Source organism: Mustela erminea, chromosome Y (genome assembly GCF_009829155.1).
Source record: "Mustela erminea isolate mMusErm1 chromosome Y, mMusErm1.Pri, whole genome shotgun sequence".
In the NCBI taxonomy this organism is placed as follows: domain Eukaryota; kingdom Metazoa; phylum Chordata; class Mammalia; order Carnivora; family Mustelidae; genus Mustela; species Mustela erminea.
In genome coordinates, this window is record NC_045636.1 from 5337694 (window position 1) to 5356187 (window position 18494).

The 18494-nt window shown below is 35.1% G+C and overlaps 1 protein-coding gene across 13 annotated transcripts in view; it reads left to right on the forward strand.

The window, feature by feature from the left end:
• LOC116583896 (lysine-specific demethylase 6A-like) overlaps window positions 1-18494 on the forward strand; it is a 167194-nt gene that overhangs the window by 108057 nt on the left and 40643 nt on the right. For 11 of the 13 annotated variants that reach the window (XM_032331883.1, XM_032331888.1, XM_032331885.1 and 8 more), the window contains 5 exons: window positions 695-790; window positions 1359-1739; window positions 9734-10512; window positions 16433-16562; window positions 18266-18371. In XM_032331883.1, the coding sequence (XP_032187774.1) occupies window positions 695-790; window positions 1359-1739; window positions 9734-10512; window positions 16433-16562; window positions 18266-18371 (1492 nt within the window). The remainder of the gene's footprint in view (window positions 1-694; window positions 791-1358; window positions 1740-9733; window positions 10513-16432; window positions 16563-18265; window positions 18372-18494) is intronic. The other 2 variants (XM_032331887.1, XM_032331884.1) reach the window with 2 other exon arrangements.

The window sequence follows — 18494 nt, forward strand, 5'->3', positions numbered from 1 at the left end:
CTTTTCATGTTTATGCATTGCTTTATTGTTCTTTTATGGGTATAGAATGTTTTAAGACTTCATGGAGGCCACCCATTCTTTAACCAGGTTCCTAGCATTGGACTTTCTGGGTGATTTCCGTTGTTTCTGTTACTAACAATGCTGCTTCTAAGCACTTTTTTTTTTTTTTAAGATTTTATTTATTTATTAGACAGACATTACAAGTAGGCAGAAAGGCAGTCAGAGAGAGTAGGAAGCAGGCTCCCTGCTGAGCAGAGAGCCTGATGTGGGGCTCGATCTCAGGACCCTGGGATCATGACTTGAGCCGAAGGCAGAGGCTTTAACCCACTGAGCCACCCAGGCGCCCCCGAAGCACTTTTTTAATACATTTTTGTTACTTAAATAGTTCTTGATGCCTATTGTATTTTTAAGGTGATTTCCATTGTTTCTGTTACCAAAAATGCTGTTTCTGAGCATGCTGTTTCTGTTTTTAATACCACATTTTTGTTACTTAAGTAGTTCCTGATGAACTTGTTTTTAATCTTCCTTTCTTAGATTTCTGGAAAGACTGAATTTTGGAATTGATTACTTGAGGTTAGAAATCACAGCATTTGATTACACCGAAGTTCCAAGTTTATGGTCATTTTTCAGAGTGACAGGTTGCCTGACAGACTTCTGTTTCTTAACTTTATCTTTATATTCTCTATTTTTCTAGCAGTTGGAACAGCTGCGGGCAAATAGAGATAATTTAAATGCAGCACAGAAACTGATGCTGGAACAATTGGAAAGTCAATTTGTCTTAATGCAACAAGTATGTATATTACTTTTATTATAATGTTTATTACCATGCTAAATATTTTTCCTGAGTACAATATCATTTGAGAATAAATTAATCATCATTTCTATTTTCTGCACATATTTTGTAGAACTTATAGGCCTGGGAGTGCCTGGGTGGTTCAGTCTTTTCAGCATATGACTTAATCCCAGCTGAAGTCTTGATCATAGAACTCACTTGTTCTATGGACTTACTGTTATTTTAAAATTAAAGTATTCCATCTTGAGGTGGAGATGTTTTAAGGAGTGTTTATTATGAAGGATTTGGCGTAAAGGTAATAGAATGGAAATTTGAAATCCCCCATTTTGTGATATAAAACAAGGCCTATAGTTTACTAACTGGTTATTTTAAAATGCTTTGTTTTGCCCTTGTAACACTAAGTAAAGAATTTTCTTTAACTATATGATGAAAAAGATTTTTGTTTTCTCCATGTTTCATTTTTTAAAAGTAGGTTTTTTAACTTAGAGATATTAAATATCATAATAATACTAAGGGATGTATCGATTACATGTTTTCAAGCAGGTTTTCTTCTTTCTTTTCAAAGGGACAGACAGGACAAACTACTGGAATTCCTAATGGGCCAATAGCTAACTCATCACTGCCTACAAACTTTATCTATAGCCAGCAACCACATTCTTCTCTGCCTAGAGAATCTAGTGTCTCCCAACCTGAAGTACGCTCTGCTTGTTTTGAAAAGCCTTTGTCCAGTGGACCATTTACTGGAGGCTGTGCTCCTTTTGGCATATCAAAATCACTGGGGAATACAGGCATTACTTTGGTAGGCAATAATTATGTAACAGGAAGTAGAAGTAATGGAAATGTGCCTTACCTGCAGCAAAACGTACTCACTCTACCTCATAACTGCACAAACCTGACCAGCAGCACAGAAGAGCCATGGAGAAAACAACTGTCTAACTCCTCTCAGGTAAAAGATTCTCTCTCTACTTTGTTTGCTTTTGAATAATTTTTCTTTGGCTTGTGTATATTTTCAGAAGAAATAAAATTTAATAAATAATCTCACCTGCAAAAATTACTTTTAAATAACTCAAAATTGTATGTATTATAAGTGTTAAATTTTACAATAGTACTAATTAAAAGACTACATTGTAGAGGAATTCTGAGTTCATAGAAGATGGAGTGGAATGTACTAAAAGTTTCCAAAATTACTCCATCCTTTGGTTCCCCATCCTATGTACCTTGTAGTAGTGTAGCACTATAATTGCAGATGGTAATGTATTATTCATACACTGTTACTAGCTAAACTCTATAATTTACATTGATTGTTTTTCTTTATGTTATTATTATATTGGTCCTAACAAATTAGTAATGACCTATATTCACCTTTATGGTGTCACACAAAGTGGTTTGACTGCTGTAAACATACCCTGGGTTCTTTTTATTCTTCCTTGACTATGGTGAACCTGTGCCAGTTTTATTATCTCTACATTGTTGCCTTTTCCAGAAGTTCATAAGTACAGTATGTTGGCCTTTTTTGAATGACTTTTTTTCACTTGACATTATGCATTTTAGGTTCTTTTTTTTTTTTTAAGATTTTTTTATTTAACTCACAGATAGGCAGAGAGAGAAGGGGAAACAGGCTCCCTGCTGAGCAGAGAGCATGAAGCAGGGCTCCATCCCAGGACCCATGATCTGAGCTGAGGGCAGAGGCTTAATTAACCCTCTGAGCCACCCAGGCACCCCAGATTTTAGGTTCTTGCATGTCTGTCTTTGACATAATAGTCATTTTGTTTTTCATTACTGAATCATATTCCGTAATTTGAATTTATCAGAGTTCAGTTACCCATTTACTTACTGAAGGACTTGATTATTTGTACATTTTGCAATCCTGAATAAAGCTGCTATAAACATGTATTGCAGTTTGGATGAACATAAGTTTTCATCTCATGGGGATGAAAACCTAAGAGTATGATTGCTCGTCATAACACAATGTTTAGTTTTGTAAAAAAACTAACAAATTACGGTTGTAAAACATTGGGACAATTTTACATTTCCATCTGTAATGACTGAGTCTACTTTTTGTTTGCTTTTCCCAGAATTTGATGGTCCATGTTTAAACATGAAGGTTTTTAGTTTGGGCAGATTAAAACAAAGTACTATACATTGGGTAGTTTATAAACAACAGAAATTTCTTTCTCACAGTTAAGGGAGGCTAGAAAATTGAGGATCAGGATAATGGAAGATTTCGTAATTGTTGAGGGCCCTCTACTAATCTTAGTCAGCATTCTTCTCACTGTCTTCAAATGGCAGAAGGAATGAAGACACTTTCAGGATCTTTTCTTTTCTTTTTTCTTTTCTTTTTTTTTTTTTTAAAGATTTTATTTATTTATTTGACAGAGAGAGATCACAAGTAGGCAGAGAGGCAGGCAGAGAGAGAGAGGAGGAAACAGGCTCCCTGCTGAGCAGAAAGCCCGATGCGGGACTTGATCCCAGGACCCTGAGATCATGACCCGAGCCGAAGGCAGCGGCTTAACCCACTGAGCCACCCAGGCGCCCCAGGATCTTATCTTTTCTTTTTTTTAAGATTTTATTTATTTGAGAGAGACAGCACACATGAGTCAGAGGCAGAGGCAGACTCCCCACTGAGCAGGGAGCCCAGTGGAGGCTCTATTCCAGGACTCTGGGGTCTCTTTTATAAGGGCACTACTAATCTCTTCCTTGAAGGTATTGCCTAATCTTTTCCTAAAGATCCCATGGGCAGTGGGGTTTGTAGTTTGGGCTTTGGTAATTCTAGTAGGGATATGGAGGTACCTCATTTTTTAGTTTTATAATTCTCTAATGTGTTTCGGAGCATCTTCTCATTCCATTTATATTAACTTTTGAGGCATGTGTTCAGACCTTTGTCTGACCTGTATCTATTTTTCAATTGTATTAACTTCTTAATGTTGGGTGTTAGCTATTTTTTCTTCCTTCTATATTTGATAGTCCTTCACCACATATGAATATTGTATTTTCTTCCCCAATTCCTACCTTTTTTCTCATTCTTTGACAGTGCCCCTTGGAGAGCAGAAGTTTTTAGTTTTAATGGAAGTCTAGTGTACCAGTTTTTTCATGATTGTGCCTTACAAGTAATATTGAAGAAGTCTTCACCATGTCTAATGTATCTAGATTTTCCCCTATGTTAATCATGCAGTTTCATAACTTCTGCATTTTACATTTAGATCTGTGATCCACTTTCAGTTAATTTTTTATGAAGGGTGAAAGGTGTAAAGGTTAAAAAAGGTTTCACCCTTTTTTTTTTTTTAAAGATTTTATTTATTTATTTGACAGACAGAGATCACAAGTAGGCAGAGAAGCAGGCAGAGAGGAGGAAGCAGGCTCCCCATGGAGCAGAGAGCCCTATGTGGGACTTGATCTCAGGACCCTGAGATCATGACCTGAGCCAAAGGAGAGGCTTAACCCACTGAGCCACCCAAGTGCCAAGGTTTCACCCTTTTTATGAAGTGTGAAAGTGTAAATGTTAAATTTTAAAAAACTAATTAATTAATTAAAATTAAAACTTTAATTTAAAACTAGTTTTTTTTTTTTAAAGATTTTTTTATTTATTTACTTGACAGAGAGAAATCACAAGTAGATGGAGAGGCAGGCAGAGAGAGAGGGAAGCAGGCTCCCTGCTGAGCAGAGAGCCCGATGCGGGACTCGATCCCAGGACCCTGAGATCATGACCTGAGCCGAAGGCAGCGGCTTAACCCACTGAGCCACCCAGGCGCCCTTAAAACTAGTTTTTCCAGCACCATTTAAAAAAGAATGTATCTCTCCATAATAATGCTTTTGCTCCTTTATCATAGAGCAGTTAACTATGTTTATGGTCTGTTTCCAGGCTGTATGTTTTGTTCCCTTGATCAGTTTTTCCACAGTCTAGTTCTTTGATAAATATAGTTTTATACCAAGTCTTAAAATCAAGTAGTGCAGTTCTCTAGCTTTCTTTTTTTCCTGCAGAATTTTGTGTTGGCTATTTTGGATGTTTTATTTTTCCATAAACACTTAAGAATGACTTTGTAAACATTAGAATAATTGTGCTGGAATTTTTATTTGAATGCATTGAATCAGGGGATGAAATTTCTAAGAATTGACATCTTAAAATACCTAACTATGAGGGGTGCCTGACTGGCTCAACAGCCAGTTGACTGAATGACTCCTAGAACATCCAGCTCTTGACTTTGGAGTATGAGTTCAAGCCACACTTTGGGTGCAGTATTACTTAAAAGGGGGATGGGGAACTAACTTTGAATATGGAATCTCTCTTAATTTTAGTTTTTCATCACGTTTTGTTTTTCTTAGAGAACTTTTCATCATGTTTTGTTCTTCTTATAGATCTTTTCATCACGTTTTGTTCTTACAGATCTTTCACATGTTTTATTAGATTTATCCCTAAGTATTTCATTTTGGGGGTAGTATTAATGTGAATGCTATTAGTGATTTTTAATTTGAGATTCCATTTGTTCATTGCTGGCACAGGAAAGCAAGTGACTTCTGTATTATACCCATGTATCTTTAATATTGTTTATTAAATCCATGAGGTTTTGTTGAGTTTTAAACTTGGTATTTGGGCAATTACGTAACATTCAAGGAATGTCTCCTCCCTTTCTTCCTCCCTTCCTCACTTTCTTCCTTTTTAAGATTATTTATTTGGGGGAGAGAGAGCAGAGTGAAACACGAGTTGTGGGAAGAGGCAGAGGCAGAGGGAGAGAGAACCAGGCTCCGGCTTAGCAGGATCTCAGGACCCTGGGATCATGACCTGACTTGATGGCAGTTCCTTAACCAAATGAGCCATCCAAATGCCCCTTCTTTCTTTATTTTTACTTTATTTCCCTTTTATATCCTTGCTTTATTACATTAGCATGGTTCTGAAAGAGTTGTGAATAGGAACATCTATGCTTTGTTCCTGATCTTGGGGAATACTTTGGGTTCCTCACCCTTCATATAATGCAGGTGTAGTCTTTTTGTAGATATTCTTACCAGAGGAGGAAGTTGCTCTGTTTTCCAGGTTTACAGGAGTAATTTTACCGTGCTTGTGTTTGCTTTTCTTTTTCTGTATAGATCGTACAATCATGTGGTTTTGCTTTTTCAATGTTTTAATGTGATGGATTACAATGAGTGGTTTCCTAATGTTGAATCAACCCGCATACCTGGGATAAATACCGCTTGGCCATGGTATATAATTCTTTTTATACATAGTTAGATTCTAGTTGCTGATATTTTGTAGAGGATTTTTGCACCTGTGTTTATAAGACATATTCCTTTTTTGGTTTGTTTTGTTGTTGTTGTTACTGTGTTTTTCTAACATCTTTGGTGATGTCTTACAATGTTTAGTATTGATATTAATATAATCATTATCTTGGCCTCATTAAGTATGGTTATAAAATGTTCTCTCTGCTTCTGTTTTCTGAGGCAAACAGTAGAGCTTTAGGATAATTTCTTCCTTAAATATTGGGAGAAACTCAACCAGTAAATTCATCTAGCTCTGGTAGTATTTTCTGTTATGGCAAGTTAAGTTTGGCAAGTTTAAGAATTAAGTATAGTTCACATACAGTGTTATATTACTTCCAGGTGTACACATAGTGCTTCCACAATTCATGTATTAGGCAGTGCTCACCATAATAAATCTAATTCCTTTCTGTCACCATGCATAGTTATACAGTATTCTTTACTATATTTCTTATCCTGTCCTTTACATCCTGTAATGTATTTTATAGCTAGAGGTTTGTACTACTTAATACACTTAAATTGCCTATCCGCATTCAGCCCTCCCCTCTGGCAACCACCACTTTATTACTGTATTTGAGTCTGTTTCTGTTTATTTATACATGTACACATTTAATTTGCTTTTTATATTCCACCTGTAAGTGAAACCATAAAATATTTCTTTCTGTGACTTAATTTCATTTAATAAAGTATCCTCTAGGTCCATCCATGCTCTCACAAAGACAGCATTTCATCTTTCTTATCATTAATAGTATTCCATTGTGTATTTTTATACTACATGGTTTTTATCCATTCATCTATTGATACACTCTTTGATTCTTTCCATAATTTAGCTGTTGTATAAATAATGCTGCAGTAAACAGAGGGGAGCATTTATTTTTTCAAATTAGTGGGGTTTTCCCCCCACCGTGGGTTAACATTTAGTAGTGGAATTGTTGAGTAATATGATGTTTCTGTTTTTAATACTCTTATTTTTTTATTCTTAATACTCTATTTTAATACTCTTTGCTTAGCATTTGCTCCAATTTACATTCCTACCAACAGTCCATGAGAATTCCTTTTTCTCTATGCCTTGACTAACATTTAGTTATTTTGTCTTTTGATTCTAGCCATGTTGACAGGTGTGAGATGGTATCTTATGGCTTTAACTTGTATTTCCTGTTGAGTGATATTGAGCATCTTTCCATGTGTCTATTGTTCATCTGTATGTCGTCTTTGTAAAACTGTCTATTTGGGTCTCATCCATTTTTTAAGTCAGACTCTCTCGTTTTGGGTATTGAGTTATTTGTAAGTTGAGGATGCTAACCACTTACCAGGTATATCATTTGCAGGTTATCTTCTCCCTTCCTATAGATTGTCTGTTTCTTTTGTTGACTGTTTCCTTCGCTGTGTCAAAGCTTTTTATCTTAATAAAGTTCCAGTAGTTTTCAATGTTTTGTCCCTTGTCTCAGGATCCATATGTAGAAAAATATTTCTGTGGCTGACATCTGTGAATTAATATTTATTTTTGTTCTACAAATTCTGTGGTTTCAGGTGTTGCATTTAGGTCTTTAATCTCTGTTGGGTTTATTTTTGTGTATAGTATAAAAAAGTGGTCCAGTTTCATTTTTTTGCAGGTAGCCATTCAGTTTTCCCAACACCATTTGCTGAAGCGACTGAGACTGGTTTTCCCCCATTGAATATGCGTGGCATTTATTTTCTTATGAGTACTTTGAACCTTTCATCCCACTGTTGTCTGGTGTAACAAGTCTTGTTTCTCTTATAACTCTTATATGTGGTGAGTCATTTTTTTGCTGCTTCTGGATTTTCTTTTGGCAGATTTTGGCAGATATTTTACTATGATGTCTCAGGTGCAGTTTTTTTGTTCGTTTGTTTTAGTTAGGGTTTCTTAACTGAGTTGGAAACAAAATTTTTTTATTAATATAGAAAGATTTTTTTATTAATATAGAAAGATTCTGCCTTTATTTTTTTCTTTCAGTACAGTTTTTGGTGGCCTGTTCCTTTAAGTTCAGGCATTTTTTTCTATTAGGTATTGTTCACTTAAAGTCTGTATATAACTCTGTGTTTAATTTTTTTTTTCTCAATGTATGTTTTTTACCTTAGTAAAAAGTTAAAAGGAACTTCTGAATTTGTTCACAGCCACCATCTTGTTTTTATCTCTGGTTTTAACTTTTAGTCTAGTCTCCTGAAATATTTCCCTTCGTGCTTAATAGGCTGGGGACTAATTCTAATTTCTTATTAAATTTACTGGGGTCTAAAACTAATTTATAATGATCAGCATTGTGACCATAGCCCATCAGGCTTCTGTTGGCTTTCTGTTCAGTGTGGGTTGAGGAATACATTGAAAATTTCAGTCTGGGGCACCTGGGTGGCTCAGTGGGTTAAGCCTCTACCTATTCAGCTCAGGTCGTGATCTCAGGGTCCTGGGATCGAGCCCCACATAGGGCTCTCTGCTCAGTGGGGACCCTGCTTCCTCCTCTCTCCCCTCTCTCTCTGCCTGCCTCTGCCTGCTTGTGATCTTTCTCAAATAAATAAAATCTTTAAAAAAAAAAAAAGGGAATAATCATGGAGTAATTAGGATAAAATCTTTATAATCCTTGTATAAAATCAGTTTTCATCAAAGTAGCAAATATTGTCATCTAATCAGTACTATTCAAAAGTGGATAGGCAATTAAAAAACACATTCACCATCATCAAACTGACATACAGATTTTTAAAAGCAGTAAGTGTATTACTGCTATAGATAAGAGTACTTTTGAGTTTATTCTCTTAACGGGACTCCATGGTGCACTGAAAGTAAAGAAGGACTTGAGAACAGACTGAAATTTTCTTTTTTCTTTTTTTTTTTTTTTTTTAAGATTTCATTTATTTGACAGAGAGAGAGATCACAAGAAGGCAGAGAGGCAGACAGAGAGAGAGGGGAAGGGAAGCAGGCTCCCTGCTGAGAAGAGAGCCTGTTGTGGGGTTCGATCCCAGGACCCCGGGATCATGACCAGAACCAAAGGCAGAGGCTTTAACCCACTAAGCCACCCAGGCGCCCCTGTAATACTTTTTAGATAAGTGATTTGTGCTATTTAGTTTGTGTAATGGCTTCACTTGGTAATGACACAGGTATGTATTTTTTACCATATCTAAATTTACAGATAACATTTCCGTAAAGGTGAAAATGTATATAACAGAAGTGAGCATTAAAAATTCTTAAAGCCCAGGGGTGCCTGGGTGGCTCAGTGGGTTAGGCCTCTGCCTTTGGCTCAGGTCATGATCCCAGGGTTCTGGTATCGGGCTCTCTGCTCCGGGGAGCCTGCTTCCTCCTCTCTCTCTCTCTGCCTGCCTCTCTGCCTACTTGAGAACAGACTGAAATTTTCTTTTATCTTTGTCAGATAAATAAAAATATTTTTTAAAAAAATTCTTAAAGCCCTTATATGAAGAAATATCTTGGCACACTAATACAAATTATGCAGCCCAGTTATATAATTTTTGCTAAAGATTCTAACCATCTTAATCAGTGGATTATGGGACCTTCTAAAAATAAGTTTTAGGTTTTAGATTGTTATACTCTACATTTAATTGCTTATTTTTGTGGCTTACTAAACATTTTTAATCCTCAGTACTGTTCTGTGTGTGTATTCTAAGTTTGCGTAATAATTGATTTAAGCAAATCTTGGTAATTTCTTTTTCTTTTTTTCCCCCCCCAAGGGGCTTCACAAAGATCAGAGTTCACATTTGGCAGGACCCAGTGACGAACAACCTCCCTTTTCTACTGGGCCTGCACAGTATCTCCAGGCAGCTAGCACTGCTATTCAGAAACAGACTGGACTTCGAACTCTGCCTAGCAATTCAGTAACACAGGGAGCTGCTTTCAATCACCTCTCCTCTCCTATTCCTACCTCAGGTGGACAACAAGGCATTACCTTTACCAAAGAGGGCAAACCTTCAGGAAATCAATCCTTGGTGCCTGAAACAAGCAGGCATGTTGGAGACAAACCTAATGGCTGTGCTGGTGTCAAAGGACTTTCTAATCATGTTCAGCAATTGATGGCAGAACCTGTTTGTAGTCCTAACCATGGAGATTCCACATCACCAAATGTACAAATTTCAGACAATCCTCAGGTCTCTGCCTTGTTGGTTGTAAAAGCCAATGACAGTGGGGGTAGTGGAGCTTGTGACAAAGTCAGTAATTTTCACCCCACTGTTTGTACAAAGACTAATAATTCTGTTGCCTCTTCACCCTCTTCAGTCATTTCTACTGCAACACCTTCTCCAAAATCCAGCGAACATACAGCTGTACACAGCGTTCCCAGCCTTAACAGTCCTCACAGTAGGTTACATACATTTAATGGAGAAGGTCTAGAGAACCCACAGAGCTCTGTAAAAACAGACCTGCCTATAATTAGCCAAAAGCCTGGTCCTCATATTATACCATCAATATCTGTGTCCATATATTCAAGTTCCTCAGAAGTTCTGAAGGCATGCAGGTTAGTATGGGGATGTCTGTTACAAAATGGGAATGGTTGACTACTATTCAGATCAGTAAATAATATTTTGACTTTATAAGTAATAGAAATTATGTTTCAGAAAAAATGTAAACTAATAATAATCATCTAAAATAACAATTTCAGAAGCGTCTTTTTTATGCTTCGTATTATGGTTATCATTTAGCAATGTGTCAGATGTGAAAAACATTTTCTACAACCTGCTTTACCTGAGAGGAATGCTTTTGACTAGTATTGTCTTCTGTTGGCTATCTGAGTTATCTGCTTCTCCACGATTGACCTTATACTGGAAATAAAACCTGAGAATGAATTAAATTATACTTGGTAGAAAACAACAAAGCCTGGAAAACTACACTGTATGATTTCTTCTGTTAACACTCTGACTGTAGAAGAGGTTATAAAGTAGCCACTCTGGTAAGGGTTAGCCATATTCTGCTACTCCCAGAAATTTTTTTCTTAAGTGTTTGCCTTCCCACAAAAGAATCAAAGAATAAGGAAAACTTTGTTTTGGTATTGTGATACCAGATAGATTTCCCCCTCTAACAGATCTTAATTTACCTTTTAAAAAATAGAGATTTACTGTGTTATGATTCACATATCACATTGCACTCATTTAAAATGTATAATTCAGGGGCGCCTGGGTGGCTCAGTAGTTAAGTATCTGCCTTCAGATCGGATCATGATCCTAGGGTCTTGGGATTGAGCCCCACCTCGGGCTCCCTGCTTGGTGGGACGCCTGCCTCTCCCTTTCTTACTCTTGCTTGTGTCTCTTATGTGTTCTGCTATTCAGAACTGAAAAGCTTCTGTACTGCTTGTATGTCTCTCTGTCAAATAAATAAATAAAATCTTTAAATAAAATAAAATAAAATGTACAGTTCATTGGTATTGTAGTGTATTCCTAGGTAAGGGCAAGTATTACCACAGTCAAATTTACAGGAATTTTAGCACCTCAAAAGGAAACTAATTAACAAGTTTATAATGTGTTTTTCTGTTAATACTAAACCCAATAGAATCTAATCCTAAATTAAATAATAAATTACCTTTTTCCTTTCTTGAATTTACTTATAAATTTACTTATAAATATACTTTTTCATTGTTTAGAAGACACTAATAAAACTTGGATAAAGTAAGTGCTTAGAGTAAATATATGAAATGCTCTATAAGGTTTTTATTATGTAACATTTGTAATTTGAGCACTGATACATTGAATTTTTTAAAAGATCTTTTTAATTTGAGGTTGAAATTACGTAAAATAGAAAGTAAATGCAGTTTAAGTATTTTTGAAGTACCTTGGCTATTTACTAATTCTTGCTTAATTTAAGACTCTAAATCTCCTCTTAAAACTGCTGGTTATGTGTTTCTCTATTTGCTGAATCTAAAACTTGCTTAGATGTGAGTTATTAGATTATTAGGATTATGAGTCTGCCATTAGATGTGTATCACTGAGAAAGTTAAGCAGTATAATACATTTAAAATTTTTATGTAATTTGTACTTAGAAGCCACCTAATGTGGAGTAATGAAAATAATATTTTATTTAAAGTTATGATTAAGTGAAATTTGTATCTTTCATATTTTTAGTAGATTAAAATTTTAACCTCATCTCATTTTTGAAATGTCTGTAAATAGTTTTGGGTAAACTAGGTGCTTTAAGATTCATTTTGGCTTAGCAACCGCTAAAAGGACTTCTGCCTTATGTCAGATATGATTTTTATTTTTTAAACTTGAAAGTATTGGGGTACCTGGCTAGCTTATTTGGAAGAGTATATGACTCTTGATCTCAGGTTTGTGAGTTTCAGCACATTTGCTGTAGAGATTACTTAAAGAAATATGTTTAGAAATAAAGTTGCAGGTATCTTTAAGACATTGTATAAACCTGTGACTTGTTTATAAACCTGTGGCATGTTTCTTTGTTTTAGTTTTTTAGTGTAACTGTTTATTATTGAAGGTATATTCACCACCACCATGCATTCAGAAATCAGAAAGGGAAAAAGCAAATAGAAAGGACAAAAGAGAATAACATAACAGGATCTGAATGTTAAAATTAAAATTATTCTGAGACTTTGAGAAAGAACCAAGTTGACAGGTGATAACTGTCTTGCAGTTCTCTTAGTTAATACTGACGTGTTCTACACAGGATGAATTCATACTCCTGTAAAGGAAGAAGTATCAGTATGAGAGTTCCAACCCTCCCCCATTAAGAAACTTCTACAGGAAAGAAACTAAACTGCATATGAGTTTGTCTGTAAAATACCTTTCATTTTTGTTCTAAGTGATATATTTGAAAGTAAATTTAACATTTTAAAAAGAATTTTTATATAATAATGGATTTTCTTTATAGAGTAAAAGAATGTTTAAGAAGTCTTTAAAAATGAAATCAACATTTTCAATCATTTCTATATCCAAACCCCCACTTCTTCCCTTCACAGGTTGGATTTTTATAGTATAGTTTCTGGGGGCTCCAGTGGCGCATTCGGTTAGCGCGAAGTACTTATAGTATAGTTTCCCATGGACAGTTGCAGATACATGCCTGTTAAAAAAAACTGATTTATTTATTTTGTTCACAACTCTGTACTTTTGCCCTGGGGTTGACTCCTTTATTTTTAGCAGAGAAAAACTTGTGCTTATCAAAAACATGCAGTAGTTCTTTGAGAGAAATTCCTATAGTTTCTGACTTGCACTTAATAGGTAGAAATATATTAAGCAATTACCATGTGGTTTCATTGTATTACTTGTTCTAGGTTTTCTTACATATCTATGTTCCTCATAGGTTTTCGAAGTCATTTTAATTTTTATTTCCAGACGTTAGGTTCCATTCCACAGCCCCAAGGTCAGGACTTGAGCGGAAGTCCAAATCCAGGCACTTAACCAGCTGACCCACTCAGGCGCCCTAAGTCAGGATTATTTTTAAAGTGCTATTGTTTGGTTCATCTTGGTTGCACTTATGGTATCTTGCTTTTCTTAAGAGTTTAGTTTGTAACTTCAGTATTCAAGAGATTGAATTAGTTTTAGCTCTCTTGCGCATGTCTTTTTTTCTTTTTAGAAATATATTTATACTTAACATTGCTTGAGTTTTCTGTATATCCGTATTCTAATAGAATTATAAAAATTATGGAGACATACACTGGCTATCCTTTCTAACTACCTAGTCTTATTTTTCATACTGTGAATAGTTGAACTTGATGCCACATTAAATTGGCTTAAAAGACTTTGAAGAGCTTGTTAATATTTGACCCATATTTTGTGGTATTCTGAAATATTATCTGTTATATTCTCATATTTCTCTCTATGAAACAAGCTTTTTGTAATCAATCGGAATTTTATGTACTATAAACAGATACATAATCCAGCATTGAAACCATTTCTTTATTATGTAGAGATTGTATTGAGTCTTAATGCATTGGTCTGAGAAGATACTTGCAATTTTCCTTTATCAGCTTTAGACAGGTAATTTTTACTTGTGAAAAGCAGTTACTCTGTGGATTTTATAAATTAGAAACAGTTCTGTATTTTAAAACTTTAAAATGTATCGTGTCTAACTGGTAATGTAAACAATATGGGTCATCATGTTTTGGAGGTACTGGAACTATTCATTTAACGTTTAACCTTAATAAGTACGTACAAGAATAGAAATTTAGTATAATATAGGCCTGCACAGTGTTTTATTTTTTAAAGAAGTAATTTTAAACCTTTTTTTTTTTTAAGATTTTATTTATTTATTTGTCAGCAAGAAAGGGAGAGCACAAGTGGAGGGAGAGTGGCAGGCAGAGGGAGAAGCAGGCTCCCCATTGAGCAAGGGGTACTCAATCTATAACTTTGGGATCGTGACTTGAACCAAAGGCAGATGCTTAGCAGACCAAGCCCCTCAGGCATCTCTTTAAACCTCATTGTTGATTACATCAGAAGTTCTTCATCACAGTTAAAAAAATAAGTTCTATACCCTCAGAGCTATTTAATATGGCATCTGTAAAGTTGACAGGTATTGTACTTGAAGCTTAGTTTTAACTAAGTTTTTTCTAACCCCAAAGGCCTAACTTCGAAAGTTTTTTTCTTTAGCAAGCATAGTTAATCCAGAAATGGTAATTTTGCTTTCAGTTATTGTTACTATATGATTGAAATTTTAAAAACCTAATCTGTTCTTTTTTTTTTTTTTTTAAGATTTATTTATTTATTTATTTGATGGGGGTTGGTGTCATAAGTAGGCAGAGAGAGAGGAAGGGAGAGAGGAAGGGAAGCAGGCTCCCTGCCAAGCAGAGAGCCCGACGTGGGGTTTGATCCCAGGACCCCGGGATCATGACCTGAGCCGAAGGCAGAGGCTTACTCCACTGAGCCACCCAGGCGCCCCAAAACCTAATCTGTTCTAAACATAATTACTGATGTATATTTTATTTCCCAAAATAGTTTGCAGAATCTTTAAAATTTTAGTATTTTTAGGAGTGGTTTTCCTTACATATCTTAATTCATTAGTTATTTTTTAATGTGATAATTAGGGCAATCTGTTTTTTTTTTTTTTAAGATTTTATTTATTTATTTGACACACAGAGAGCGAGAGTGAGCACAGGTAAGCAGAGGGAGAGGGAGAAGCAGGCTCTCCACTGAGCAGGGAGCTCAATGTGGGGTTCCATCCCAGGACCCTGGGATCATGACCTGAGTCAAAGGCAGACACTTAACCAACTGAGCCACCCAAGTGCCCCAATCTAGTTTCATTTTTTAAAAATATTTTAATCGGGGAGGGAGAGAGAGTGCATGCACGTTAGTAGGAGGGACAGAAAGAGGGAAAAAGAAGAGAGAATCCCAAGTGACTCCCTGCTGGTGGCGGAGCTCTGCATCTGCTCAATGCCACTACCTCTGAGATCATGACTTGAGCTGAAACTGAGAGGCTTATGCCCAACCAACTGAGCCACTTAGGCATCCCAGTTTCAATGATTTTAAAGGCTTAACAGTTTTCTGTATTTGTTTTGAGGGGTTTTTGTTTTTGTTTTTAAATTGTAAAACTTCAGAAATACTCCTGTAGTGTTCCTATACTTAAAAAAGCATGCACTGGGGAGTAATTTTCCTATACTTCAAAAATTTGTGACTTATATATTTCACAAAGGAAAAATATTAATTCAAAACTAAACATGTTATTTTTAAAATTATTGTAATAAATTACAGTGAAATGATGTCCTCCTGAATATTAGGGAATTACACAAAATCAGTTTGAAAATAGAAAACAAATGATGTTTCTGGATTTGAAAGTTGACAAAATTACTCTGGAAATAAGACATTTAGGAAAAGAGACAAATCCTTTTTTTTTTTTTTTTAAAGATTTTATTTCTTTATTTGTAAGAGGGGGAACAGCAGGCAGAGGCAGAGAGAGAAGGAGCAAGGAGCCTGATGCAGGGCTTGATCCCAGGACCCTGGGATCATGACGTGAGCCTAAGGCAGATGCTTAACCGACTGAGCCACCTAGTCGTCCCATGAAAAGAGACAAATCTTAATAACATTACTGTTTTCCATTTTTGTTTCAAAGTAGTGTTAATATTACGTGAAGAAAATCTAAAGGGAATGTTGATAAAATTGGAGTTTATATTTTTCAGGCAAGAAAATAAATTGGAAAATTAGAAAAATTCAAGCTATGTGGATATGTAGTGTATTTCACTTAGGTTTTCTTAAATGATAGAAGAAATCAAAGTGAATATCTGCCATATTAAGTTTCTTGTTATTTTTAACTGAATGGGTACCAATAACTTAGCATGACTTTATTTTTGTAAATGCTATTATGCTTAAACCTTAGGTATTTTACTTAATTTTAATTTTTAATTAAAAATTTTACTTAATTTTACTTTTTTCAACTTTCTACTTTCAGAATTAATGTATAATTAATGTATAGCTCATACTTTTTTTCTGCTTATTATTTTCCAGGAATCTAGGCAAAAATGGATTGTCTAATAGTCATATTTTGTTGGATAAATGTCCACCTCCAAGACCACCAACTTCACCATACCCTCCCCTGCCTAAAGACAAGTTGAATCCACCCACACCTAGCATTTATGTGAGTGTGTTTCACTGACAAAATAGGAATATATCACATGTCTAAATTTGTCTGTCTTTTGAAGATAAATTTTTATACCAATGTGGCTGCCCTTTTAGACAACCTTAAGTTCTTTCTCACAAGTTGATGATTCTGGAAAAACGTATCTTATCCCAGAAGATGATAAATAACATTTCTCAATTTAAATACCAACCTCTTTTTATGAAAAATTACTGCTACACAGCGTGCTTTTTATTTACATGTTGTCTGTGATTGGTTTGCACTAGACTGACAGACTTAAGTAGTTAACAAAACAATGTACAGTCTATTAAACCGAAAACATACACCACCTGTCCTTTTGTAGAAGAGGTTTTTGTTTTTGTTGTTGTTTTGTTTTGTTAGATTTTGTTTATTTAATTGAGGAGAGAGGCTGCAAGAGCAGGAACACAAGCAGGGAGAATGGGAAGGGGAAAAGCAGGCTTCCCACTGAGCAGAGAGCCCTGTGCAGGGTTCAGTCCTAGGACCCTGGGATCATGACCTGAACCGAAGGCAGATGCTTAACGACTGTGCTGCCCAAGCACCCTAGAAAAGGTTTTTGGCTAGTGGTTTATTCAGAAAGATTTGTTAAAGTTACTATTTAAGTATCTTCTCACAGATGGACGGGGATTATTGGAGAGTAGCAAAAGAATTGTTTTTGTGTCATTTTTGGTTAACTTTTTATTTTTTTAAATATTTTATTTATTTGACAGAAATCACAACTAGGCAGAGAAGCAGGCAGAAAGAGGAGGAAGCAGGCTCCCCGCTGAGCAGAGCCCGATGAGGGGCTCAATCCCAGAACCCTGGGATTATGACCTGAGTCGAAGGCAGAAGCTTTAACCCACTGAGCCACACAGGCACACCAGTTAACATTGTTTTAAATGTACATTATATGTGTTATATTTTAGAAAATGTACATTGTTGTAAAAGTTGCTATAAACCAAAATAATTTGATTGTCCCCCCAAAGAGTTTTGTTGTCCATCCTTGCTATATTTCCTTAGATATGTGCAAAAAAAAAAAAAAAGTTTTGAGCTAAAAGTTGATAATAAGCACTATGATTGAATTTACTGATAGGAGATTTTGAAATTTGGCCTTTTCTTTTCCCAGTGTTATATTATCCTTTATCAAATTAAAATTTATGCATTTGTTATTGTGAAGAGAAGATGTGAGATAAATATAAAATAAACGAGGGAATAAATGGAATATGAATACTATAGGTCTTATTGAATCATTTTTTAATTTTGCTTTTAGTTTTTAAAACACTTTGATGTTGAACATTAAGTTTTACTTCTCCCACCTCTTTCATACAAGAAGTATTTAAGTACAGTTAAAGTATACTTAGGTAATCCTTTGAACTATTAAAATATTTAAATGTCATATCAATTTTAGTATAATGTGGTACAGTAGTGTAATATAACGCATTGGTAATTTCATTTGAAACTATCAAATTAAGATGTGTTTCTTCAAGAGAAATTTATGTAGCTATTAACTTCTAATAATTTCCTGCAAAAACTAACGGTAAAATTCTGTAATGTGTAGCAACACAGTATTAATGGTTAAGATACATTTTAAAATGTAAAAATTAAAAAAAAATTCACATGTAAAAATGATGAAAAAGTGAATAGAGATTTGCACTATAATTTTTAATCATTTTTATGAAATCTAACAAAACATTTTAATTTTACAGTTGGAAAATAAGCGTGATGCTTTCTTTCCTCCATTACATCAGTTTTGTACAAATCCCAAAAACCCTGTTACAGTAATACGTGGCCTTGCTGGAGCTCTTAAACTAGGTAAGATTGAAAAAAGAAAGTCTGAAGTTGTTTTGTTTTGTTTTTAATTATCTTTAGTGTCTTAAAACACTGGCAAAAACTTTTTTTCCCGTTCATTGGTCAGTGTTCTTTCTTTTCTTTCTC